The 26,488-nt window shown below is 48.9% G+C and overlaps 10 protein-coding genes and 3 non-coding genes across 13 annotated transcripts; 6 read left to right on the top strand and 7 right to left on the bottom strand.

The window, feature by feature from the left end:
* Nucleotides 1–1,507: 1,507 nt before the first annotated feature.
* On the top strand, nt 1,508–2,845 carry AO090003001024 (Tim22-complex subunit TIM54; the record flags this gene model as incomplete). The annotated part of the gene is made up of 1 exon (XM_001820081.3): nt 1,508–2,845. One exon carries the CDS (start codon nt 1,508–1,510, stop codon nt 2,843–2,845), a length of 1,338 nt encoding a protein of 445 aa, XP_001820133.3.
* Nucleotides 2,846–3,313: 468 nt separating this feature from the next.
* AO090003001023 (peptide alpha-N-acetyltransferase complex A subunit NAT1) lies at nt 3,314–6,133 on the bottom strand (the record flags this gene model as incomplete). Its single annotated transcript, XM_023235140.1, has 4 exons — nt 3,314–3,329; nt 3,820–3,973; nt 4,029–5,987; nt 6,052–6,133. The coding sequence occupies 4 exons, from the start codon at nt 6,131–6,133 to the stop codon at nt 3,314–3,316; spliced, it is 2,211 nt and encodes a 736-aa protein (XP_023090187.1).
* Nucleotides 6,134–8,014: 1,881 nt separating this feature from the next.
* Nucleotides 8,015–9,179, top strand: AO090003001022 (putative formamidopyrimidine-DNA glycosylase; the record flags this gene model as incomplete). Its single annotated transcript, XM_001820079.3, has 2 exons — nt 8,015–8,607; nt 8,663–9,179. The coding sequence occupies 2 exons, from the start codon at nt 8,015–8,017 to the stop codon at nt 9,177–9,179; spliced, it is 1,110 nt and encodes a 369-aa protein (XP_001820131.1).
* Nucleotides 9,180–9,318: 139 nt separating this feature from the next.
* On the bottom strand, nt 9,319–10,179 carry AO090003001021 (uncharacterized protein; the record flags this gene model as incomplete). The annotated part of the gene is made up of 1 exon (XM_001820078.1): nt 9,319–10,179. One exon carries the CDS (start codon nt 10,177–10,179, stop codon nt 9,319–9,321), a length of 861 nt encoding a protein of 286 aa, XP_001820130.1.
* A 568-nt stretch (nt 10,180–10,747) lies between these two features.
* Nucleotides 10,748–12,643, top strand: nar1 (iron-sulfur cluster assembly protein NAR1; the record flags this gene model as incomplete). The annotated part of the gene is made up of 2 exons (XM_001820077.3): nt 10,748–10,855; nt 10,928–12,643. The coding sequence occupies 2 exons, from the start codon at nt 10,748–10,750 to the stop codon at nt 12,641–12,643; spliced, it is 1,824 nt and encodes a 607-aa protein (XP_001820129.1).
* A 422-nt stretch (nt 12,644–13,065) lies between these two features.
* Nucleotides 13,066–13,727, bottom strand: AO090003001019 (nucleotide triphosphate diphosphatase NUDT15; the record flags this gene model as incomplete). The annotated part of the gene is made up of 3 exons (XM_001820076.3): nt 13,066–13,236; nt 13,333–13,538; nt 13,619–13,727. 3 exons carry the CDS (start codon nt 13,725–13,727, stop codon nt 13,066–13,068), a joined length of 486 nt encoding a protein of 161 aa, XP_001820128.1.
* A 643-nt stretch (nt 13,728–14,370) lies between these two features.
* Nucleotides 14,371–15,234, bottom strand: AO090003001018 (uncharacterized protein; the record flags this gene model as incomplete). The annotated part of the gene is made up of 3 exons (XM_023235139.1): nt 14,371–14,766; nt 14,843–14,966; nt 15,026–15,234. The coding sequence occupies 3 exons, from the start codon at nt 15,232–15,234 to the stop codon at nt 14,371–14,373; spliced, it is 729 nt and encodes a 242-aa protein (XP_023090186.1).
* A 1,449-nt stretch (nt 15,235–16,683) lies between these two features.
* On the bottom strand, nt 16,684–16,772 carry AO090003t00010. Its single transcript has one exon. It is a non-coding gene; the product is annotated as a tRNA-Asp (tRNA).
* A 544-nt stretch (nt 16,773–17,316) lies between these two features.
* Nucleotides 17,317–17,405, top strand: AO090003t00009. The gene has a single exon. It is a non-coding gene; the product is annotated as a tRNA-Asp (tRNA).
* A 1,147-nt stretch (nt 17,406–18,552) lies between these two features.
* AO090003t00008 lies at nt 18,553–18,641 on the bottom strand. Its single transcript has one exon. It is a non-coding gene; the product is annotated as a tRNA-Asp (tRNA).
* Nucleotides 18,642–19,649: 1,008 nt separating this feature from the next.
* AO090003001017 (sialidase family protein) lies at nt 19,650–20,961 on the top strand (the record flags this gene model as incomplete). The annotated part of the gene is made up of 4 exons (XM_001820074.3): nt 19,650–20,182; nt 20,242–20,358; nt 20,427–20,475; nt 20,530–20,961. The coding sequence occupies 4 exons, from the start codon at nt 19,650–19,652 to the stop codon at nt 20,959–20,961; spliced, it is 1,131 nt and encodes a 376-aa protein (XP_001820126.1).
* A 323-nt stretch (nt 20,962–21,284) lies between these two features.
* AO090003001016 (glycoside hydrolase family 78 protein) lies at nt 21,285–24,056 on the bottom strand (the record flags this gene model as incomplete). Its single annotated transcript, XM_001820073.1, has 1 exon — nt 21,285–24,056. The coding sequence occupies one exon, from the start codon at nt 24,054–24,056 to the stop codon at nt 21,285–21,287; it is 2,772 nt and encodes a 923-aa protein (XP_001820125.1).
* Nucleotides 24,057–24,643: 587 nt separating this feature from the next.
* Nucleotides 24,644–26,458, top strand: AO090003001015 (sugar porter family MFS transporter; the record flags this gene model as incomplete). The annotated part of the gene is made up of 5 exons (XM_023235138.1): nt 24,644–24,716; nt 24,772–24,852; nt 24,934–25,044; nt 25,148–25,474; nt 25,548–26,458. 5 exons carry the CDS (start codon nt 24,644–24,646, stop codon nt 26,456–26,458), a joined length of 1,503 nt encoding a protein of 500 aa, XP_023090185.1.
* Between the last annotated feature and the right edge of the window lie 30 nt (nt 26,459–26,488).

The following is a 26,488-nucleotide window of genomic DNA, read 5'->3' as shown; positions in this document are numbered from 1 at the left end:
TTCTGGTAGATCGGCTGAGGGAAAGCGGAAGGAGTTGTGGGATATGCGCGGTTGTTGGCCGCCGCATTGAAACCACGCTCGTTGTACCCGAAGTTCAGGTGGAGACGGTTATTATTGGGATCCATCTTCAAACAAAATCCTTCCGGTGGTTAAACCGTACCGGATGAGGAGTCTTAAAAATTGGTCAGGAGGCGGGTTGAGATGAGAAGTGAAGACCTTCAAGGGGGAGGGGAATTGCCCAAAGGAGCGGTGGCTCAGGAGGTCGAGTGCGACAAATAGTCAAGAGGGCCGAACAATTAGTGGAGTGGGATGGGAGTGGACAACTCCGTACTCCACGGACAAAGGAGAGACACGGGTTTCTACGGTCTCTCTCACTCTTTGGCCGTATGAGTTAAGGAAGGGGTTGTTACCACAGGAAAGAGAGACAAGAGATCTAAAAGAAGGGGAAAGACTGGGGAGAAGTTGAAACGCCCGTGGTGTGAGACCAGGAGTAGTAGCGTGAGCCAGTCGCTCCTCCTGTTGTCCGACTAGTCCAAGTCTGTAACTTTTTTACTGGAGTCTGGACTTTTGGGTTCATTAGCCATTCCTTTCATACGGCTGACCATTGGTGCCACGAGTGCGGAACAGGGGGGGTTGGCTTTATTGGCCTGGGGCTGCCAGGCACCTGGTCGGCTCTTCACTGGCTTGGCGCCACTTCGATTCCCACCCGCCGAAATGCCCCGATTGGTGTAGAAGCCCCTTCAACTGCTGACTCATCCATATATACTTCTATTGTTTCCATGTCTTCAATGAGATAGACTTGGATCGTGAGGAATAGTCGACCCGAGTTAATTATAAATAGAAGATCTTCGTCTCAACTCTATTGCCCGGAGTTCCATATGAATGCTTCTTCTGGAGGGATGACTAGTCCATTAATCCCCCTTAGGTAATATGAACTACTGTATCCATCTCCCAAACAGGTGGGCCACGGGAGCACCCCATCTTTGTCATTGATAATTCGCTTCAACCCTCAACCAGAGTTGCCAAAGGTGAATTGAACTGAACGGACTGATCTACTTTGAGAAAGTAGCTATAAGCGCGGGACATATATATACAGTACTTTAGAATGCTGGGCAGAGAGAAAAAGAAACAAACACTCTTCCGTCGGATTAACCATGTTCCGATTACGGAGCGGCGCAGAGATCCCGAACTTTTTTTGGGCAAATGGACTATATGATACCCATCAAAGCGGAAGGGATACTTCCTCTCTAGTGCTATATATTTCCAATCTGGCTATAATCCACATCCTTAATCATACCTTTCAATCTCCTCCGTGACCTATCTAGTCAAATTTCCCGCAACACTCGGAGACCATGGCGGAATCTTCCAATTCCGCTGCGGCCTCTGGCCAGACTCAAACCGCGGCAAAGCCTACGAAGGCACCGAACCCAGTATGGAAAATGATGGGTAGGTTCCCAACTGCGTCCTATGTCTCATGTCAATTGGCACTAACCATTCTATTCCAGGAATGCCTAACTTCCGTCTCAAACTTCCTTCCCGCAATTGGATGATCTTTCTCACAGTAACCGGCTCTTTCACCGCTGCCCTGGTCTATGACCGCAAACAGAAGAAGCGCGCACAACAAAAATGGTGTGACCTGGTAGCGCACCTCTCAAAGGAGTCTCTCCCAGTTGATCAAACACGGCGGAAACTCACAGTCTTTCTGTCGGCCCCTCCTGGCGATGGTCTCCGCGTTGCCCGTGAGCACTTTAAAGAATATGTCAAGCCCATACTGGTCGCCGCGGCTTTGGACTACCAGGTGATCGAAGGACGGCGAGAAGGCGAGATTCGGGCCGGGCTTGCGGAGCGAATTCGCAAGTTTAGAAGGAAGTCTGGCGAGCCAAGCACTGTGGTGGAAGAAACTGGCATTGAAGAGGTCGTTGCGGATGCCCGGGAGAAGATCGGAGTGGTAGAGGAACCAGTTCCCAAGGGCGATCTGATTATCGGACGTAATACCTGGAAAGAGTATATCCGAGGTCTCCATGAGGGCTGGCTTGGACCACTCGACCCTCCCCAGCCGCCTCTTTCGACAGATGTGCCGTCACCTTCCGAGGGAGCAGAGACCAATGGCTCTCCAGATGACACCCCTACCGCAGAGAACTCCGAGAAGAAAGAGGAACCTGAGAAGAAGGATGAGAAGCCTTCTAAGCCTACCGGCCCGACCCCAGCATACATCACTCCTGCCGACTACTCGTCGCAAAGCCTCCCACGATCTCTCCCACAGTCCTTAGACGGCTCCGTTCCGATCCAATTTCCTCACATTCTGGGATTCTTGAACACTCCTATCAGAATCTACCGATACTTGAACCAACGCTACCTCGCTGATAGCGTCGGACGAGAGGTTGCTGGCATCGTTCTCGCCTCGACCACCCGGCCATACAGCGACGGTTCATTCAGCACAGACTCCGAACTTACCCCAGCGGGTATCGACGGCGCTCCGGCCTCCGACAACCTCTTAGGTGGAAACTACGAACAAAAAACCCTTCTCGAAGAGGAAGAAAAGGACTGGCACAAATCCGCGCACAAGAAGGACGAGGCGAACCCTGATAAGGAACGCGAGTGGGTGGACTCTGTCGTTCTGGATCCCCGCATCGCAGCCCGGATGCAGCGCTACGTCCTTTCCCCCGAAGATGAAGCCCGCTCGCAACGGATTGCCGAGGGCGCAGAATACATCCTTGGTGAGGAACGGCCCACACCGGTTCCTTTCTGGCAGCGCATGTGGATCAAATACGGATACGGCGAGGACGAGGAAACCCTCAAGAGGAAGCCTATTATCGGAAACATTGACGGAGAGGACGACCAGTGATTCACGCCCCGGTTCAAGTTGATATTGCGCATGGTTATGGAACGGATATAGACATGTGTTTGGTTTATTTGCGCCAGCATTGGTAGGGATGGTGAACATAGGATATCTCATATCTACTGTACCAACAAATCTATCTATACTGTATATTAGTCTAGTTACGGCATTAAATTTTTACTCGTACATACTGGATAAGATGTGTTGTTATTGCTCTCCATCAGGTGAACTGCCCTCTTGGTATAACTATACTTTCGGCTATGCTGTGAGAAGTGGTCTAATAGTTAACATTGGCTCTATCCGCGCTCTATGCAATGCAGGATATCTTTACGCAACCTGGTTGAGCAAGAAAGAAACATGAAAGAACATGAAGGGAAAGTTTGCTTTTGATCCTTTCACAGACTAGCTGGTTAGCTCCCAATTCGACTGGTGAAATCTCAACTATACTAGTACTGGTACATCATCTCCACGTGTTTAGATCGCTTGAAATCTTATATCAGAAAAACTGGAGCTTTTTTCTTTCATCGTTATAGCAGTGTAACTCCACCCGCATTCTTAGGCCGTAAAACTCTTGACTTCTATACTCGGGTCTGGAAAACCAACTGCAAATATTCCCCGCAGTTGTGAGGTATTGAAAGAGACTGGTTGTACTCTTCTCCATGGATTCATCTTAGTTCAGCTGGAATACTGACGACTCAGGCCACTTGCTCTTGGCCTTCTCAGCGTAAGCGGCCTTTGCGGCCTGGTCGCTTTTCCATTCGTCCAACAATTGCAGGCCAGCAAGAGCGGTCTCGATACTATCAACTTGCGAGTCAAGGGTGGCGGTGAGATCTTTCTCGCACTGCGCCTTCGAGTCGGCTTTCAGCAGCTGTCGGCATGTCAGGGCTGCTTGTGTGTGAGGGGCGCTGTCCTTGTGTGTCGAGAGGAAAGACTCGTTCCACTCGTCGAGGTTCTGAGCCTTCGGGAGCAGAGTCTCAAACTCGGCATTTACAACCTCGGCCACCTGAGGTGGCAGTGGCTCGGAGAGTCCATCCAATGCCTTGCGGAAACGGAGAAGCTGAATGTGAAGGGTTGGGTTGGAAGCATCAATTGCATGGGCGGCCGAGAGGCACTTGAGCGCGAGCGCATATTTGCCTGCGAACCAAGTTAGCTGAAGTCACCGTGATATCGTATGGGTTAGTGTGCTTACCTCTCCTGAGATAGACCTCGAATCCAAGATTCTGGGCCTCAATGCTCTTAGGGCTGAACTCCAAGAGCGGAGTCAGGAACTTGCTTGCCTCTTTGAGTGGATCCTGGGTCTGAACAAGCTTGTTGCCAAGTGGGTCAGGGTCTTCCTTCTTCACTTCACCATCACCACCCTTGGTGCTTGCTGCTTTCCTTGCCGCTCTCTTGTCGGCCTCAATCTTCTCCAGTCGCTCTTGCTCCTTCTTGGCCTTCTTGAGAGCCTTCTTCCGCTCAGCGCTGTCAGCGTCACCATCGGCACCGTTGGGCAAGGGTCCATGAGCGAGGTCTGGTTGATCGTGGAGAAGCAGGTACGCCCTGATGGCAGAAAGTGCCGCCCTGGTAAAGAAGGGATGCTGGCGCAAGCGATCCTCCCAGCGGACCATGTCAACATATGCCCTAACCATGCCCTTCCTCAATGAGAAGCTATGGAAATCAAACTGGTCTTCTTGCCAAGTGTCGAAGATATTGTAGATGCCATGGAAGCGCTTAAGCGCAAGCCCAAGTTTCTTCTGGCGCAGATAAGCCTCGCCGTCCTCGGTCAGATACCAGACACATTGCATTTCGTGAAGGTCGCCCATCGCACCACCGACAGCCTCATTCCGAGTAAACTTGCTCATGTTCTCAAGTGCCTTGTCGTTGTCATTATTGCGAAGTTGGTACTTGGCGGCCTTGGAGTTAATATAACGGTCCTTCTCATCCAGCTGCCTAGCCTTTTCCATTTCCTCTGCCGCTTTCTCGAGGTTACCATAATGCTTCCATATCCTGGCCTTAGTCATCTGGTATTCTACGGCCTTAGGAGACAGTTCGATAGCCTTGTCGACATGTTCCATGGCCTTGGTCAGATTACGGCTGAGGTGATAGTTGTAGTGCTGTGCAAGGAAGTAATGGGAGGAAGAAAGGAAGTCCTTGTTGTCGCCGTTCGCCTCACCCTCCGTAGAACCGTTGGTTTGAGGTACGGAAACGTAGCCTTCCACCAACTCTTGCACTGTGTCACGCTTCCATGTGTTGGTGTACAGGGATTTGATGTTCGCAAAAAGAGAAGGGACGCCTTTCTTGAGCATACGCTGCAGGTAAGCATCCGCAGCCTGCTTGAAATCCTCACCCTCCAAGAAGTCCAAGGGGATTCGACGAGGAGCATCACCACGAGGGTTCTTCTCGACCCAAGAGTCGTATACAGCCTTCAGAGCCTTGTGGTCATTATCGGGAATACCCTTAGCTCTGATCAGAGCATCATAATACATCGAGTTTTCGGGGTTGCGGTCGAGAAGGGCAGTGTACGCGACCTCTGCCTCTGCCTTCCTGTCAAGCCGCAGAAGGTAGTCCGCCTTCATCTCCATGACGGCCAGCACATCCGTAATCCTGTGACCCACAGTTTCAAGGTGTTCTAAAGCCTTTTCGAGCTTGCCTGCCTCGGCCATAATCGAATTCTTGTACAGGACGGCTTCCGAGTGCTCCATGTCGGAGACTGGCGGCGTGGACTTCAAGGTCTCCTCGTACGTCGTCAACACCTTCTCCGCCTCTTCCAGGTCTCCTGCCAAGTGATGTGCGATAGCCAAAGCCGTCCAGTTCTGGCGGAAAGCAGGCCGGGCCTGGAGCATGGTGGTTCGGCTCTGGATATATCCCTGGTAATCCCGCATTTGCATCTGAAGGAGGGCAAGGTCACGCTGGATAGGCTGAGACTCCGGTTCGATCCTTAATGCGAATCTGTATGCCTTGATTGCCTCCTCATAGTTCTTCTCCGCTCGATATAGCAGACCGTAAACGTGCCAACAGATGTGCGATTTCATGTCATTCTTGAGAGCTTCCTTAGCCATCGCAAAGGCCTCTTCTTGCTGACCAAGGTTACTGGTAATCAAGGCCTTCATTGCTAGGGTATCGCCATGGTTGGGGTTCTTCCGAAGAATTTGCTCCGCGGTCTTGATACCTATTGAGGACAAGCAACTTTTAGTTGTCTGGCACGAACATTTCAATTCCGCACAGCAACTCACCCTTCTTATGTTGTTTATTTTCATAGTGGCGAACCACCTGACGGAACAAGGAAGCGTCCTTAGAGCTCAATGGTTGTGGCATGATGGGTGGTGTGTGAGGCGGAGGAGGTGAGGGACTGCAAGTAGGTTGACTTGTGTGTCGACGGATTGAAGCTGATGTGCGCGGGGGGTGATTTAATCGTTCCTTCGGGACCGAGCGATTAGGCAGTGATAAGCTATGACCAACGCAACTCCCAGAGAAATAGTAACAAATAGACTAATTCTGAATTGGTCCTTGTTGCAGCCCAGAGGGGTTATGCCCACTGCGATTCAAGCTCAATGTTTCTTCCCGATCGCAGGTTCTCGAGGACAGAACGGCAAATGGACGAAATAATAATTTATCCGAGATGAACGCTTGCGTGCATAAAATCGAACCCCGACAGCCCTAAATTCGGATCTATGCCCAACAACCAGTTCGAGCAACTTATGTATTATACTGGCTCATATTTCGCCAATAGTATGTGAGACGAATATTGTCCTGGATTCTATATACTACTTCTTATACCGACACCGGCTTCGCACTCTAGGATTCATTATTTCATCATCACGGAACGCTTTATAAATGCAACTAGTGTACACGTTGAGTATATACATTATCTTGGATCATGACTGAATGACAGTATAAGCAAGGCCAAGAACATATCGGCCTTTCGTAATATTCCCAGATAGTTCTTCACAAGATTGAAGGAGCTATTGGCATCAGCCCTTCCTGTCTGCGGTCATTGTTGTTTCCTTTCCCGCCAGCTATTGAGCGCTTCTTCCCAGCCTGTTGATGAACCATTGCATCTCTCGGTCACGAGACCCCATGTTCGTGCGCGAATGATCTCCTCAACGCTGCGCTGGCTCCGGACAAGATTCGCTAGTGACTCGGTTCGTGCCTCGCGAGGGAAAAACCGCGCAGAGTACGGGTCTAGACGTTCATCGACGACTCGCTCTCGGTCCCTGGCAGATTCGGTCTGTCGAAGGACAAGATCCGGGTCGTCCGGGTCGGGACTTGTAGCGACGCCGGCGCAGTAATTGAGCACGTCTGACCGTGTCTGCCATGAGGGGAATAGAACGTTGTCTTTGAAACTCTGACAAGCGGCAGGGTCTATTGTACGCCCAGCTTTTGAATCTGTTTGACGTACCGCAGTCGACGAGGGATCGAAGCCCTCCCGCGACGGAGTGAACAGAGCATTGAGGTTCTGGGTAATTGAATCATCTATTGTCGATCTGGATAGACGTAGGAAATCTATAAAGCGGGGAAATGGTCGATGAGCTTGAGAATCCATTGTCATAATTAAACGGTGGTTAGCACTAAGGCATACCTCGGAGCAATTTCTCATTGAAGCAAAATTGGGGGCTCAGTTCGGGAGCCGATGTTGACGTTGCCCGAGACATTTTTGGATTCTCGGCTTTTGTAGACTCCCGTCCCGATTTGCCCTTCTCAGTCCAGAACCACTCCAGATTGTACCACGTTGAAGGGATGCACCAAAGCAGTAGATAAGTGGCGGGGGATGCACGATGAGTAATCGAATGGTATCCAAAGCCCTGCGATGGTCTCAAATTTTTTTAGCCAGGTACTGCGATGCAATGCGACCGAAAAATAAGGGGTCTGGCAGAGATAAATAACGGTTAGCTCTAAGTCGAGGAGTATCTGCAGGTGAGAGTCCCAGAGAAGGTGTTGGATGGAACGGATGGAATCATAAGGTATTTGCCTAAAACGGCTAGATTCTTATCGATAGCTCTCGATCACGGGACTTCGTGACCCGTGACGCGTTTCATGCATTGTAAGAGAACTTCAACGTCCTTTCAACATTTGCATTGTATCTTAAATTGTATCAGAAAGCGATATTTATTAGCATTCCATCCAGATAGATATCCATCTATATAAACATTTGTTAAGAGTGGACATTCAAGCGTGCAATCTACCTTTATCAACATCATGCCTGAGCTAGCCGAAGTCTCACGTATCGTCCATTTCATACGCCAGCATCTTGTCGGCAAGACCCTCGCCAAGGTATCTACGCAAAATGATGACATTGTCTATGGTAAAGCGGGGACGAGTGCCTCGGAATTTCAGAAAGCAATGGAAGGAAAGAAGATCGTTGGTGCAGGGCAGCAAGGCAAATACTTCTGGATAGCCATGGCGTCGCCGCCGCATGTCGTAATGCATTTTGGCATGGCAGGCTGGCTGAAAATTCGAAATGCTGATACATACTACTACCGGACTGACAAGCCACAAGACAAAGAATGGCCCCCAAAGTACTGGAAGTTCTTGCTGGAAACGGATGAGGACCCAAAGACAGAGGCTGCATTTGTTGACTTCCGCAGACTAGGCAGGATAAGACTGGTGGACTGTCCTGCGGAGCAGATTCGGAAGTTCAGCCCCCTCAAAGAGAACGGCCCAGACCCTGTAGCGGATAAGGACACGGTGACAGAAGACTGGCTGGCGAGCAAGCTAAGGAGCAAAAAGGTCCCCGTCAAGGCTTTACTTTTGGACCAAGCGAACATAAGCGGGATTGGGAATTGGATGGGGTTTGTAACCAACTAACGCTGATTGATTTTGGGATGGGAACTGACTGTCACATAGAGATGAGATTCTCTACCATGCAAGAATTCACCCAGAGCAATACAGCAACACCTTGACTGACGATCAAGTCAAAGAACTTCACTCAGCCCTTCATTACGTCTGCTCAATCTCAGTGGATTTGCTAGCAGATTCCGAAAAGTTTCCTGAGGATTGGCTGTTCAAATACCGATGGTCGAAAGGGAAGAAGAATGCCTCTCCCACTCTACCGAATGGTGATAAGATTACCTTCCTTACTGTCGGTGGTAGGACAAGTGCTGTGGTCCCAAGTGTGCAGAAAAAGACCGGTCCTGTATCGAAGGACATCAAGACTGAGGATGACGGTACGCAGAATAAACGGAAGCGAGGAATAGTGCCTAAAGTTGAAAGTGATGCGGAGGCAAGCGAGGAAGAGCCAAAGGCGAAGAAAGCAGGATCAAAAAAAGGAGCCCAACCGACCAAGACAGCCGACGACGAGAAGAAACCCGAAGTAGACGGTACATCGGCTGGGAGAAGGCGTTCTGCTCGGCTCAAGAAATGAGCTCTGAGATACTGTTTCGCTCTTACAATTCCTCATGATTGAATCATGTACTTTACATCTGAACTCCTCACAAAGCATTGACCTACCGCTTCATGAGACATGCCTTAGTGGAGCACTGCATTATCTGTCATTAATTCGGTTACACTCTCAGCCCATGCAACCTGTTGTGGAAAACGTTGAAATTTCCCTTGCTTTTGGCGAGATCGCCTGTGTTTTCCAGAACCGCAAACACTATGTTCTCCCACCATCCTTGAAACTCCGGTTCCTGCAAAACCTCTGCCCAACAATTCGCGACCTCTTCCTTTGGGTTATCGAAAGCACCACAGCCAAAGGCACCTAGAACAAGTTTCCGATGTTTGTTGTAGGCTGCAACACGGAGAATCACACGCATTTTGTCCTTCGTCAATGCGCGATCCGCGATGTGTTTGTACCGTGGGGGCTGTGTGCTCCGGTCTACGTCCGGCCTCCTCAGTGCGGCCATACTGACCACACTGACAATGGGTAGAGACTCGGGCCTTTGTAGGTCCATTAATCTGTGTCCGTCTGTGAAATTCTCACGAAACACTATAACCGTTGGGGAGTAAATAGCATCGTGATTCCGTAAAGGGTAGTATCGTAGCTTAAGCGTGAAACTAAGACTACTGCGATAACAAAGTTCTTCCTCCTGGGCCAAGGCTCCCCGAAGCCAACCACCACCTGCACTCTTATCGCTAGCCAGATTCAGTACGCAGACGCTTTTGGTGTCCGTGGGGCTGGTGAGGCTGATAGCTATATTGAAAGCGTCGCCATTCACAACTTCCACTTGGGTGTTGAGATTTGGACTATACTTAGAGTCCAGCACCGGCATCGTATCCCGCGAGCAACGAATCCCAGTAGGAGGAGCGTGGGGAACCACAGCCAAGATCTGAGGGAGGAGTGCCTTGGTTTCCTTTGCAGTTAAACTCAAGACAGCTCTCCTATTCGAGCCGGTGAGGTTCTTCGAAGGCTCGGAGCTGGACATATTGATAGTGGAGTTGATAGTAGATGTAGTACGTAGACAAGACAAAATAAATCAATCTACTTCGGCCAATCTCAAATAGATAGTCTTTCAAAGAAATCTTTCTTGTGGCACCTTTAGAGAGGAGACGATCCTCTTCTTATACGTCACAGCCTCGATACACTTTTGTACCTGAGTCACTGTCAACACGAACGAGCGGCAAAATACGAGGGCAATCAGGCGGAAGCGGGTAGGCGGTGAGCTTATCAGCGCCGATCGCGGGGTGCTCTTCTAATCCGTGGCCTGGGATTCGCCACGGAGGATGACAAAGCACTGCTATCTCACTGTTAATTCATTACTAACGATTTATTCGCCTTTCCATCTTCTCCAATCTATATAACTATTTTTCTTCCCCTTCTCTCTTTGACTCAGGTTACGACTCGTACCGATCCGCTCCTTTTGACTTCAGTCTAGAAATATTAGATCTGAGTCTTAGAAGAGCAATTTAGAAACTCCATCGCAGCGCTCCTCCGAGTGGCGTTATCTCTTCCCTTGATAATCCTCTGGCGGGGCTTCTGCGGCATCCGCCACAATGAGTGCCATTTTATCGGCAGACGACTTGAACGATTTTATCTCTCCAGGTGTTGCCTGCATCAAACCGGTAGAGACGCTTCCGAAGAATGAGTCATCAAATTCCCAGGTATGTTCAATATTCTCAATACCTCTCCCCTCACATTCAAACCTGATGGGCACTAACTTCTTTTGCTTATAGAACCCATACGAAGTGACCACGGAAGATAAAGTTCAGCCTGAAAACCTTCCCCCAGCACAGATATCGTTGACCGACTGTCTTGCCTGTTCCGGCTGCGTTACCTCTGCTGAAGCGGTGCTGATCTCGTTGCAATCGCATGCAGAGGTCCTCAATACCCTTGACGCATATCCCGAATTACCATTGACGCAGAACCACAACGGACCTTACACTGGCAGTAGTGATGCGCTTGACGGAGAAAGCAGGATTTTCGTGGCAAGTGTTAGCCCTCAAGTGAGAGCAAGCTTGGCTGCTACCTATGGCATCTCAGAAAAGGAAGCGACATACATGATCGATCAATTTTTAAGTGGTCCCCATGGCTTACGTGCTGGAGGAAAACATGGTAGCGGCTTCAGTTGGGTCGTTGATACCAACGTTATGCGTGACGCAATACTCGTTCTTACAGCAGACGAAGTCAGCGAGACATTGAAGGAACCATCTGCAAGAGCTATTTCAAAAGATACTCTCCCTAAGCGGCCAGTTCTGTCATCAGCCTGTCCGGGATGGATTTGCTATGCTGAGAAAACACACCCTTTCGTACTCCCCCACCTTTCTCGACTGAAGTCCCCTCAAGCATTGACGGGCACTTTTCTGAAGACGGTGCTGAGCAAAGCTCTGGGTGTGCCGCCTTCCCGTGTATGGCATCTCGCGATCATGCCTTGCTTCGATAAAAAGCTTGAGGCCAGTCGAGAAGAACTTACTGATGTGTCGTGGTCCCCGCTTGACGGTGGGGTGCCTTTAACGGAGTCCAACAAGCCTGTCCGTGATGTCGATTGTGTCATTACCACTCGAGAGCTACTTACATTGGCTTCGTCCCGTGGGATTTCTCTCCCTACATTACCGCTGAAATCTCTTGCGCCATCATACACCCCACATTTCCCAGACGAAACACTTAACGCGTTCCTGTTCCGTAAGCAAAATGGGTCGGAACAGTCTATGGAGGCCGGTACATCTGGCGGTTACCTTCATCACGTCCTTAAGACCTTCCAAGCTAAAAATCCCGGAAGTGAGATTGTGACCCAAAGGGGGAGAAATGCTGATGTTGTGGAATATTCACTTATGTCCCCTGGAGGCGAACCGCTCATGAAAGCCGCTCGTTATTATGGTTTCAGGAACATCCAGAATCTTGTCCGGAAGCTCAAGCCTGCACGGGTGTCACGACTTCCAGGGGCTAGAGTGCCTGCAGCTTCAGCGGGCGGTAATCGGCGACAACCAATCTCAAGAAACAGCGCCTCTGCCGGGTCTGGGACGGATTTTGCTTATGTGGAAGTTATGGCATGTCCCGGTGGCTGTACTAATGGGGGAGGGCAGATACGTATCGAAGATGCCAGGGAAGCCAGTACTAGCACACAGTCCGTAACGGCGGTAGAGAATCCATCAAAGCCAACTCCGCACGAGCAGCGGGCCTGGCTCGCTCGTGTCGATGAAGCATATTTCTCGGCAGAGTCTGATGCCGAAGGCGAAATGGACGGTCAGGCACAGCCCCTCACCATCCCTGAGAGGGAGGCTAGGGTCCATGAAGCTTTCGAGTATTGGTCTAACCTGATGAATATCCCTCTTTCGAAACTTGTCTACACGACTTATCGTGAGGTTGAGAGCGATGTTGGCAAACCCAAAGACGCCCCTATTGATACTACCCGCGTCGTTGAGCTGGCCGGGAAGATCGGTGGTGGTTGGTAGTTGCCTTTCTTCTTGTACTCGCTCATTTTCCCGCTCAGTGATGTTAATGACCTGTATACCCTGTGATGCTTGCGGATCTATGATGGATTTCATTTTTATATATTCTTTTTGGGTGGGCCAAAAGTCTGCGGGTCCTACATTGTTGGTTGCATTTACAAGGTTAGAGAGATACCAAGTTCTTGTTCTATTCCAGCATTCATATCGAAGGGATTGTAAATAGCATGCCGAAACTCCGAAATAAACCATTGCCATGAAATAGCCAACCGTTTGTGAAAAGAAATTCAGTCAATAAATATATGCGGAACCCTCGGACTTCTTGGAACATGGATCTCATAGTCATCATTTATCAATATCAACATATACTCTAAAGGACTTCATAACATCCATTAGGAGGACTGGAATCACCCGAATAAAAGCACCAGTTAGTTCACAACTGGACGAAATCCAGGCCGCTGTTCTACCAAATTTACCAACGGCGAAAACAGCTTTTTCCTCTCGCCGCTCTCCTTCCCAGCCATGGCGTCTTTAGCCAACGCGACAATTTCCTCCCAAGCCACCCACTCCCACGCCTCGCATTTCTCCGGCTCCATCAGCTGTTCCCAAAATCAGTCCACCTATCACCATATACCAACCTATCTACCCCAAGGACAAAAAAAAAAAAAAAAAGAGGGAGAGAAGCACAGACTCACCTTCGGCTCCACAGCATCACCACAAATATCCCCACTCACAAAGACAGTCACGTAATGCTTATTCTCATCTAGCATGACATTATTGGTAGCCGTGAGAAATTGAACGTTGCGGATAGTGAGCCCCGTCTCTTCCAAGACCTCCCGTTCGGCACAGTTCTCAAAAGTCTCGCCGAATTCAAGATGACCTCCTGCTAGAGCCCAGGTACCTAAGTTACCATGTTAGTTTTGTGTACCTACTCGGGGGAATATCTCAATAATGTTTCGGGAAGTATAGAGAAAGACTTACCTGCACCATGGCTGCCCTTTCTCTTGCCTAGGAGGACTTCGCCCTTCTTGTTGAGAATGAAGGCACCGATGCCTACTCTTGGATCTGGGGTTGTTATGGTTTGGGGCATTGTGGTTGGGGTTGTTTCTTTGGGGGATAATTATATTCCGTGGAGGGAAATTTGGTTATTCGGAGATCTTTTGGCCTTTGACGGGTAGATATGCAACAGTAGACGGTGGCAGTGCTCTAGTGAAACAGTGTGACTCAGAAGAGAAAGTGATTAAGTAGATGTACTAATGTATGTACTGCCACACACATTGGCATTGGAAGATGTTGTTGCGGAGTGGACCCTGTTGTCGGCTGTACCCTGTTAGCGTAATACGAGATTTAATGTAACGTTCCCGTTTATATACGAACCAGAATTGAAAAGTTTATAGTTATATTGGTTAGTATATATGCGTGTGTGTGTGCCTTGTCTCCTTTTTCAAATGTTTTTGTTGTTATTATCCAGAGATATACAGCTTGAAAAGTGACACTAGAAACTATGTGAGTAGCACGATATTGTGATTAGCCGGAGAGTAGGCAAGTAACTAAATATACTCCATTCCCGAGACATATCAAGGAGATTGCGTGTGTTCTACTACAGTCCAGAAGAAAACTGTAAAGAAACTCTTTTATGTAGATACATAGTACAAATTAGTCTTTGGGGTCAATGGCAAGTGTGGCACCAGTCAATACCCTTTCGAACATAGTTCAAAGGCAATATCATCAGCCTACATACTTTTCTCTGCTGTCTTAGCTGGCCTGTTCAAGTAGCCCTGTACCGCAGCAACCTTTGCACGCCCACATAGCAGATATCGAAACAGCCTCGCCAAAGCACGTGTGGCTTCGAGCCAATCTTTCTTCAGAGAGAGATCATAGCCCCGAGTGAATTGCAGTTCAATAACTTCGTTGTTTGAACACCCTCTTGGATGTACTCTGGCAACTAAATCAGCGGCGAATAATGTTCGAGCGATATGAAATTGAGGCCCATGAAACCCAACCACGAAGACCTCTTGGTCTTGAACACCTGCTTTGCCTGTGCGAACGGTCATATTCTGGGCAAGCTGCCCCAGCATTACGCTGAGGGTCTCTCCTAGGAACTCGTTCCACGTTTGTCTCTCATACCACTAGAGAATATTAGACGGATGGTCACCGAATAAAGGGCGGAAGAAGCCATGCCATGAGTATGCGGATAGTACATACCCCGGTATACGATATAATCGGCAAGTGCTCAGTTCTGGGCCCAACGGTGACCGCGCCCTCCGGTTTTGTAGCATATTGTCTACGGCCGATCACATATAGCGTCTTGTATCTCAAAGCAGTAAAGCTTCAAGTGACGTAGTTAGCATAGGCACTACCAACCGGGAAGACGAAAAGAAAACCCACTTAACATCAAGACCATGATCTTTGATGCCTTCAAGATTGTGATAAACATCCACCGTCAGCGCATCTAACATCACAGCCTGTGACATGATGAAGGTTCGGTGATGTTCTCTCTCAGATACTTTCCAGTTTTTCCTAGGTAGGGTAATTGCCTCGCTTGCCTTCAGGGCACCCGCAATGCCTGTGTTTCTGGAATCACATCCATCGGCCATTCTTGGGTGTTCCATGTGGACGTGGTAGGAATTAAGAAGGTGGAACAGTCTGCGAAAAGCATCATCTTGTTTCGGCCAATCATGCGTACAGTCTCCTTTTGCGCTATCAGTTTGTCGGAATATCCAGGGAGTTAATTGTTCCACGTCCTTGTCTTAGTCTGTGTGTCAGCAATATAACGTACCAATGGGCGTATGGGGGTGACACGAAGTGCTACCTTCGCGGTCCATGTCCTCGGGTCTAGGTATTAGCTTGTCAATATTAACGATTGATGAGTGGATGGTCGCTGACATGGTATTGCTGACGAGGTAATATGGAGCTTAAAGTTGATCACAGCATCGAGTTACAGTCAAGACGTAACCAAATTTTGGATGGGGGCTCATGGTAAAGACTGCAGCTAGATTTGTTCAGACGTTATGCTGGTTGAATTGGTAAGTCTTGTCTGCCTGTTCAGAGCGGGTGGTTGCCTGAAAATGCACTTAGGTTTTCTTCTTTTTGCCTTTCTTTTGACCAAGTAATGCAGTTAATGCATGTCTAAATTACTCCTGGCTTGGCTTTGGTGCATTAACTCGACTGTTTGATCGACTTTTTGGCTTGTGTAACTAAACAGAGAGATTAAATCTATAGTTACCATAGTAACAAGCACTATACAGATGGACATGGACTGTACATGATTTGTGCAGGCCTTGGAACAGTTAGTATATAAAGTGCTCGTTTCCCGTATATATATACTGAAGTGGCTATGCTAAAGATATCACAGGAGTCAAGTCTACCCCTCGTCTAGCTCAGGTCTCCCAAGTTATCTAATACTTTAATCCCTCAACACTAGGTATCAGATGCTGTACTAGCCTGGCCAACCACAAACCATGTCTCAATACTGCTACAATTCACTCCCTCAAGTACGTACTACAATTCACATACTCTGTCCACTGCCAAACGAGGGAGAAACTGCACTAAATTATCGAGTGGTTAATTACTCCATATCAGAGATTGGCCAAGGGCATTATCCATGCAACGATCTATCCTATGCGGGGGTACTGAAAACAAGCCCTGCTCTATCTCCGTTGCTCAACAAGATTTACCTATCACGGCGAATCTCTATGCTGTGTTGGTACAGCTCCGAGAACACCGAGTCGCACAGCAAGAACAATATACGCCAAGCCCCTGAACAGGTGCTCAATAACCTGCCTCTTTCAGTAAGCCAAAGGCATCCAGTTCAGCAAGATCCCTTCCTCGTATTGTGGCGGCAATCCCCTTTCCGTTCCTGTATCAGAGCACATTTGGCTATGTCGACCGAAGGATATATTGTCCATTATAGTAACTATTTTTGACTCTTGTCACTTCCTACAGACTTGAAAGTCTGTTCAGCAACTGGAGGAACTGGTCTGAAGTGATCTTGCAAAAACTAACGAGAAAAGAGATAGAATCCTGAAGCAAAACAAAAAGATGAGCTCCCCGACTGGGAGTCGAACCCAGGTCTCCCGCGCTTGTTCTCGTGTGAGATGACAAGCGGAAATCATGACCGTTAGACCATCGAGGATGAGCAATGAGATTATCATCCTCAATTATATTACATAAGGCAAGGAAAGGTTCCAGAGGGCACAACAACTGGGACGGATCGTCCGAGGCTCGCTATAGAATGTATTTCTGGCACTGGTTTTATGAAGCTAGTTTGATTCCTTCCCATAAATTTTTCTCAGTCAATCAGTGGTAATTGTTCTTCTGGATATTGAGATTGCAGCTTTCTGCGGTGTAGCCTATGATATGTGTTTTGTGTGTACTCCGTTAGTAAAGGCAGAATCCTGGAAAGGTATCATTGTGCTCAGTCAGGTCCACGGATAAATTAGTGTCGATGGGTCTTGAAGAGTCAAGTATAGACTGTAGTTCGACGGAAATTAGCTTTGGCTCATAAAACTCTGTTTAATATTGTTTAATGGCTTCATGAGCATGTACAACTTTGAAAATCCCTGTCAAACTCGAGCCTCTATCTTGTATCATAGTCCCAACAAGATCTGCTCGGATTGCGTTGCGTCTTGCTTGTTTTTGCTGATGATGTCAAACATAAGCACCTCCAATATATCAATTCCTCGATGGTCTAACGGTCATGATTTCCGCTTGTCATCCCTTACAGGAACAAGCGCGGGAGACCTGGGTTCGACTCCCAGTCGGGGAGATCTTTTTTGCTTGTCTATCATCCTGTCAGTGTCAATCAACCTTACTCCGTACTTTTCTCCCTATAAGTCATCCTCCTTTTTGGCGTAGGCTTACTACATAGACTGACTGGTTGCTGATGCAATAGCTAATCACCGTCGACCTTCTAGGACAGCGCGGGATATCACGTCTATTACGGCTGCCATGTCCCCAGTTGCGCCTTCTATTCCCTCTTCGATACTAAAGGCACCACTGGTACCGAAAAGAGGTTCTGTGTGAATTTGCTGCACCCATCAGAAACCCTCGCTGGGGGGCCGTATGTCCGATTGCGTAGCGCGGGAGATCAGTGGTACTCTTTGTCAGTCTCAGTTTTCTACGTGGACGATATCGAAACCTCCGACGTTGATTGAGAGCCCATGTGGAAACCCCTGAACCCGGTACTAACCCTTAACTATCGATATCCCTACCACGCGGTTCATGCACTACTGGGGGTGGTCGAATTGTAGACTTGGTGCACCTTGAAACCGGCAGGAATGTATGAATCAGCCACTATACTTCGCCAGTACCTCCAACACTACGGCCTGAACATGGTTTTCCCAGCGACTTAAAAAACGGACTGGACTGGATGCCCGCGAAGTTCCCATGGAACAAGGATGACTCGGGTGAATTCCCACAGCATTCAATGATGTCGAGAAAGGCTATACGAAAGAGCAGTGTCATCTGGCAGCGTCATAGTCCAGGATATACCGGACCATACTCTCACCGCAGCAATTCTTCTGCAAGTGGCAAATAATTGACCCGGTGACAGGCCTAGTCATAAACCCTCCTATAATCTGAAGTCAGGGCGATGTCTCAGATTGTTCACATGTCCTCGATCCATGCTGTGGTCTGTTCTCAAATCGAACTAGCCCGTTGCTTTTCGGCATCATCATGAAAGACTTATTCAACCTACATGAATATAACAATTTAAGCCGAGTCAACACTAGGAGTTTGATAAAAATCATTATCCCTAGCAAGGATGTTACACAGCTGATGAGAAAAATGAATCAGAACGACAGCAAATGAGAGCTTTTGGCAAACTAGGTCAGAGGCCTGGCGCCATCAGATGGAACAATCCCGATAGGAACCAGAAACAAGCAGAGGACGTCACAAAAAAGACAAAAAAGAATCTCCCCGACTGGGAGTCGAACCCAGGTCTCCCGCGCTTGTTCCTGTAAGGGATGACAAGCGGAAATCATGACCGTTAGACCATCGAGGATTGAGATTGATAGAGTTTTCTTATTTGGGTATATAAACCAATAATTAATTTAATAAGAAATATAGGCATCCCAGCCACAGAAACTTGTACTCCTCTCAAAGTTGTTTCTTTTGCTTTACCATAGCTTAATTTGCATCTATGCGATCTCCATGGCTTTGAATAACCCACTGTACACTGTTAAAGACAGTCTATTGGCTCATCGTGTATCTAACAAGCGCAAGACCAAGCAACAATCCAGTTCAACATCTAGGGAGTCACCCAAATAGGCCGACCCCTGTAGATACTGATAAACAGGTCTCCAATCCTAGTATGCCAATCACAAGAATAGCACTGATACAGATGTCTAATGGCATTGAATATGGCATTATAAATGGAATAAAAAGCTTATAAGAAAACATTCAATACTTCCCAATATTAATACTATTCATGTGAGAGAGATCAGGTGCTGCCATGTGACACTGAAGGTATGTTTGTTTGCTGTTTCTTCCATCAACTTCCACCTGAGTATCTCCAGACAGTCTCGCAGCAAGAAACAGCTGGACTATTCCAAAGAAGATAGTATAAGGTACAAACCTAGCATTGCATGATACCGATAGAAATCCTCATACGTCAGACAGTGTCCCACTCGTCAATATGGAAGACCTTGGATTGCGTATGTTCTCCGATCACCAAGGAAATAATATGACACATTCTATCCACCTTCAACTTCTTAGATGCATTTCCATGATGGCCATTGCACCTGGTCAGCTGTGCGATTGGTGGGGTTTTCATGAAGCTATACAAGACCAAAAGACTTGTCGCGGCCATTTTTGGAGTATTTCCGGTGGGATGAGTTCATGGCATTTCCCCACACAAGCACGAACATCGATCTGGGGTCTGGGGAAATACTTCAGTTCAACTGTCACGAGAATCACCGTACTACTATAAAAGGCAGCTCAGAAACCCCTGTCTTTGTTATGAGAGAAGTATGCTTCTGACTAGACTTGTATAGAATCTCAATCATCACTAATGCGTTTCCTACGTTTCCTTCTAGCCGCGCCGTTGGCTCTCGCGGCGAGCATCCCCAGGGCCGAGACCCCAACTACTTTCTCCGAGGTAACTATCTTCAGTCCACCATCCGACTATGTCATTCCTCGTACCCTCTACGCTCGCAACCTTCAATTGCCCAATGGAGATCTATTAGCTACCTGGGAAAACTACTCGCCCGAGCCACCAGCGGTCTATTTCCCAATCTATCGCTCAACCGATAGCGGTAAGACTTGGAGCGAACTGTCTCGCGTAGAAGATACAGCCAATGGACTGGGCCTGCGCTACCAGCCGTTCCTCTACTACCTGGAAGAGTCAATTGGTTCATACGAGGCCGGTACCATCCTGCTAGCTGGGAGCAGCATCCCAACAGACCTCGCGACCACACAGATCGATCTTTATGCTTCTCGCGACTCTGGCGTCACATGGGAGTTCGTGAGCCATATCGCTGCTGGCGGTGAAGCACTTCCTAACAACGGATTGACCCCAGTCTGGGAACCATTCCTTCTTGCTCAGTAAGTGTGATACCAGATCGTGTATTATCCCTAAACAATATCTAACTTTCGTTCAATAGCAATGGAAAGTTGATCTGCTTCTACTCGGACCAGAGACAAAACGAAACCTATGGCCAGAAACTCGTTCACCAAACCACTACCGACCTGAAGAATTGGGGTGATGTAATTGACGATGTGTAAGTTGGCAGGCTCTTTTCGATCCAAAAGAAGATATTCATGGCTGACACGATTTGTTTGTTTACAGCACGTATCCTACCTACACTGATCGCCCGGGCATGCCCGTTGTCACCAAGGTTCGTTGCTGTCTTTCCCTCGCTCACATACACCACTGACTTCCATCCCAACAGCTGCCAACCGGTGAATTCATCATGACATATGAATATGGGTCATTCTTCGGCACCTCCGACTATTCCTTCCCTGTTTATTACCGGATCTCAGCGGACCCCGAGAACTTCCTCGCGGCCCCACACCAGAAGCTCGTCGTTTCAAGTGGCACTCAGCCCACAGGTTCCCCTTACAATGTGTGGACTCCCTTCGGCGGTGACAATGGCACCCTTGTTGTCAGCTGCGGCAACTTGGGCTCTGTCTTTGTCAACCAGGCCCTGGGTGAGGGCGAGTGGACGGAGATCTCCACCCCAGAAAGCGCAAGCTATACTCGGTCGCTGCGCATCCTGCAAGAGAAGGAGAACTATCTCTTGCTGAACGGTGGTGGTGTGCTTCAGGGAGAGTCAAACAAGGTTACTGTTAGTGTGATGGATCTGGAAGCTGCGTTGGCATAGATGTCCGCTTTCTGGAGATATGGTTGTGCTGCCTTCTTGTGACGATTTTAGCATGTAGATGGTCATCGAATTCTAAATTTATGTTGCTCTTCCACTCTCGTTTGTGTCCAGTAAGCATATTCCTCTAGGCAATTTTTCAAGGTATTCGTCATTCGTTAGGGGAGGACCTTGGTTTATTTGTCTTAAAATCATAATATACTTAGTTAAACACATTACCAAAGTGTCTAGCGTCTTCATATTGCCGTTACTGAAACAACGTACTGTATTGATTCTATCGCTAACATGCATGTCTAAAGGTAAAAAGCCAAGTGTATATACCCACGTCAAGCAATGGTCTCCGGCCCCGGCTTCCGCATGATGGGAATAATGGGTTTAGGAGGCCACTCACCACGATGACTGCCCACGCTCCATCGGCATGAGAATTGGTGGTGCCCTGATCCGATCCATGTACCGTCCTCGTCATCGGCCTTCAGGGCGACCCTCTTTTCCCATCTCTCCTCGCTGGGCAAGATGACGAGCGCGCGCGAATTCGGAGGGACTAACAGATCCAAACTGAAGCGGTCCTCAGCCGCGTCGAAGGCCCATCGACATTCGATCCTCCCGTAGGGAGTTTCATATGCGACTTCAGCTGAATCGATACTGCCGCCAGGGATGGGTTCAACCCGGAACTGCTTCCATCCGGGAGCGATGGGACGCACGCCAGCCACGCTGTAATGGAGCCAGTTTATGATGGAACCGAGAGCGTAGTGGTTGAAGCTAGTCATCTCACCCGGATTGATGGATCCGTCGGGGAGCATGCTGTCCCAGCGTTCCCATATCGTGGTTGCTCCCATGGTGATCGGGTACATCCAGGACGGCCGGCTCTTCTCCAATAACATGCGGTAGGCGATTTGTTGATGGCCGGTCTTCGTTAGTGCATGGGCGATGATCGGGGTACCAGCGAACCCCGTGGCTACTCGGAACTTAGCTTGTCGGACTAGCCGGACTAGTCGCTTTGCAGCTTCTATGGCCTGATCGGTCGTTGCATGGAGCTCGTACATAAGTGCCAGGCTTAGTGCTGTCTGTGTGTCTCCAGCAAGTAAGCCTGACCGTGCGATATACTTATCTTGGAAAGTAGCCTTCAGTCGGTTAGAGTCGGCCTGGAATCGGGTGGTGTCTGCCGTCTCGCCTAGGACCTCACTGACTTGGGCCATGACCGAAGTGACATGGACCAAATAGGCATCGGCGACTAGTGTGCCATCTGTTCGGGCGTCTCCTGGTTCAACTGGCGGTGCTGTCGGATCCAGCCAGTCTCCTAGCTGCCACACTTCGGGGTCCCAGAGCCCATCAGGACCCCGTTGAATTCCTCGGTCGATCCAGGCCAGCATACTAGCATATTGTCGGCGGAGGATGTCGGTGTCCCCGTATGAGAGGTAGAGAATCCAAGGGGTCAAGACAACTACATCATCCCAAATTGCTTGGGGTACATGATGCGGCCACAACTCCTCGCTGATCACATTTGGTACTATGAATGGTGGAACGCAGCCGTTCCCTTCTTTGAGCTGTTCTGCAGCCACATCTTCCAACCAGTGCCCCAGCATACCGGCCGTATTGTAGAGAAAATTCGCCGAAGGGCAGAAAACCTGAATGTCTCCTGTCCATCCGAGGCGCTCATCTCGCTGGGGACAGTCCGTTGGGATGGAAAGGAAGTTCCCGCGCATACTCCACCAGGCGTTCTGATGCAACTGGTTGACCATCGGGTGTGAACATTGGAACCAGCCAGTACGAGTTAGGTCAGTGTGCATTACCAATGCCACAAGGTTTGTAAGTAAGGGTGGATCTTGATCAGTCCAACCCTCTACTTGTACATATCGGAATCCGTGAAAGGTATGTTGTGGGGTCCAATCAGTGACTTCTTTTCCCGCAGAGATAAATTCATCTCTGCATTTTGCGGCTCGCAATGGGCGAGTTCCTAGCTCACCGTGCTCCAAGACCTCTGCATGTGTGAATGTGACTCTCTCTCCTTCGGGTTTGTTTATGCAGCGGACACGCAACCGACCGACGAGGTTCTGACCGAAATCAACAACGGTCTTTCCTGATGGAGTGTGTAGAACTTCTACAGCTTTGATCTCCTCTGTAACGCGCACAGGTGGCGCGTCCGGAGCTACCAAAGTTGCTGAAGGGAACTCTAACTCCTGCACGGGATTCCAAGAAGAATCCTTACTCTCAAGAGCACTATTCCAACTAGGGTTCTCCTCTCTCGCATCGTAGACTTCGCCATCATAAAGCTCACTCCGCAGGATTGCACTTGGGTGACAAGTCCAGGTAGAATCTGTGGCCAATGAAAAGGATTTGTCCTGCTCAGACTGCACCTCTAGCTGGGCCAGTACTGCTAATTTATCGCCATACAGTTTTCGGCGACCCCCACGAAATCCTAGACGTGTAGCATACCATCCTTCACCCACCTCAACCGCGATAACATTTGGTCCGCTTGGATTTAGCAGATCTGTAACGTCAAACACCTGGTAATTGAGGCGATGCCGGTAGCTTGTCCAGCCAGGAGCCATGCATTGATCGCCGACCACCTGACCATTGATAAAGGCGCGATATACCCCTAGACTAGTGATGTATAGACGAGCCCGACTGATAGCGTCTGCACCCGAGATATGGAAGCACTTCCGAAATCGTACTGGCCGCAAGGGGGCGTCATGGGGTGGAGCTTCTAGACTTGCAATGGGAAGGCCCTTCCAGTCATGACGATGGAGCAGGGCACATTCAATTGTAGACCAAGGAGACCAATTTGTAGGTTCCGCTCGTGCCTCCTTAATACATGTACCGTGAGCTCGAACTCGCACCTGAACGCTTTCCCGCGACTGTAAAGGGGAGCTTGGCCAAGGCACCAGGACTGATTTATCGCTGGCCACTTCATATGTCTCTATGGGTGAGTCTTGGGACCGGAGGATTTGGATTTCGTAAGAAGTCTGCTCCCATCCTAGCGGACAAGCCTCCTTTGTGTTAAGAAACCGCCAGGATAGGCGGGGAGTCGCGTTGCCCACACCAAAGCCAGTCGGGTGTTGTTCGGCTGAGGGGGGTGCGATAGACAGTCGGCTTATCATAATGAGGGTATGTGGTGAATATAGGCGATCGCAGGAAAGAAGAATATGTTAAGATTTTCCACAAGTGTGGGAAGGGAAGTACTCCTGGACTTTCATATTTACCCTCGTCGTCCATTCTTATAAAGTTCTCATAAACGCCGTCGATGTGTCTATTGCCGATGTATGGGTCGCCTCGCAATATGTTCGTCCGAGAACCCGAATTATGGACCAATATGCATGCCATGTGGCCAGTTAGACGAAGAGCTGGACGGCGAACCCGAGACCCAGGCTGCAAGTGACCAGAGCACACGAAGTGCAAGTGGGACAATCAACAATCATTAGAATGCCGGCGGCGTTTTCGGCTTCTCATTGGAGAGTCGCCGCCGCTCCCCGCAGAGTTGCAGATTAGGGCTAATTGTAGTAACCGAATTAAGACTAACGTTACCCCATGGGGTACTGATGGTATAGCCACCGCATAGACGGTATAGACTGTATAACTAAGTGGAGAAGGCAACAGTCGACAGTATATAAAGAGGACCAGAAGATTCGGGGTACAGCGATTTCATGTGCCGCAACAAGCAGGCTCACCCTATTTGGATACTACAGAGATGCTTTCCCTTAACCTTGTCCTGATCACACTGGTGGTGGCTCTGGGAGGCTTCGTATATGGGGTGGATTCAGGTACATTCCCTTTGAATCTAATGGGAGATCATCAATGGCCGTTGACAGTTACCAGGGATTATCGCAACAACGTTGGGCCATGAAACTTTCAAATATGCCATGTTCGGTCCTACCGGTGAGAATGCTGGGTTGAAAGGTAAGCAATATGTCTCTGCTCCATTTTCCATTTCGTTCTAAGACGTCGGAAAGACATGGCACTAAAAACATGCTTTGCTAGGGGCCATTGTTTCCTTGTACAATGTTGGTCAGGCTCTCGGTACATTCGCAGCAGGGTATTCAGCCAACAAGTTTAGTAGGCGATGGACTATTTGCGGAAGTGCCGTAGTAGGTAAGTGTTCTCTTTCCCCCTTTCCATACTCTGACCATAACCCTTGAACTTTTGTTGGTACTATATGGTTTGAACCTGTTGCTAACCGAATGTGTTTCTCCAGCAATTATCGGTGCCGTTCTTCAGTCCGCCGCTGTCAATGCAGGAATGATGATTGCAGGAAGATTTTTCGCTGGAATCGGCTGCGGTATGCTTTTGACCGTCGTTCCCATCTATATCGCCGAAGCGTCCCCTCCCCATCAACGTGGATTCATTGTTGGCTTACAGGGCTTCATGATTGCCATTGGCTTCTGCATAGCCAACTGGATCGGTTATGGGGGCGCATTTGCCAAGGACGACGCCCAATGGCGAATTCCGTTGGCAATGCAGATCCCTGGTCCTCTGCTATTGGCCGTTGGATGTTGCTTTATACCTTATAGCCCTCGTTGGTGTAAGTCACGCCGTACCATCTTGTAGCGGACTCCCTTTTTTAAATCAAGAGTCTAACGATCAACCTCCTTCAGTAATCCAAGAAGAGCGCTATGAAGAAGCCCGCGCCGTCCTAACAATGCTGCAGGGATCTGAAAGGGATGAGGATTCCTTGTCTCAAGAACTCGCACACATCCGGGAACAGATACAGGCAGAAGCAACCGAGGTTACAAGCTTTCACGTTGCTTGTGCCAAGCTATTTTCCCGTCGTTATCTTCACCGCACACTTATTGCGTGTTTCATTGTTGTCATGGGTCAGTTTAGCGGGTCTCAGGTCATTCAAAATTACCAGACCAGCTTCTATGAGACGGTAGGGTTTACCGGAAGAACTTCACTTTTGATTAGTGGCGTTTATGGCTTCATGGGCGTCATCGGCCAGATCATCTACCTCTTCGTGGTAGCAGACAAGTGGCCGCGCACACGCACATTGTGGACAGGCTCACTGTTTCTGTCGATCTTGATTGCCATATGTATGGCGTTATCAGCCGTGTACGGAGACGCAAGCGGTGGCGATCTCAGTGGTGCCCGTGCAGCTATCGCAATGATCTTCCTCTATTCCTGTGCCTATGCAGTCTTCTTCAATGCGATGGTCTGGGTTGTGCCTTCTGAGCTCTTCCCATTCTTTCTTCGCTCGACCGGGCTTGGGCTTGCTGTGTTCAGCAAATCCGTCGCAGCAATTGTCCTATCGCAGATCACACCGACCGCGCTGGAGAATGTCAGCTGGAAATATTATTCACTTTTCATTGCCACTAACTTTGTGGCTGCTTTTATCTATTTCTTCTTTCTCCCAGAGACTGGAGGCAAAACATTGGAACAGATTGCTGAGCTGTTTGGCGACCCTCCTTCAGCCTTAAGTACTGGGGTTAAGACCGAGGATGCGGATGATAGACAAAGCATGGTGGAGGCGAAGGACATCAAGTCTACTCATGTGGAAGCGGTTGTATGATTATGTGGTAAAAAAAGGTTAGCGTATCTG

This window comes from Aspergillus oryzae, chromosome 2 (assembly GCF_000184455.2).
Source record: "Aspergillus oryzae RIB40 DNA, chromosome 2".
Lineage (NCBI taxonomy): Eukaryota > Fungi > Ascomycota > Eurotiomycetes > Eurotiales > Aspergillaceae > Aspergillus > Aspergillus oryzae.
The sequence above is the reverse complement of the archived record's forward strand: the minus strand, read 5'-3'. Positions and strand labels throughout refer to the sequence as shown.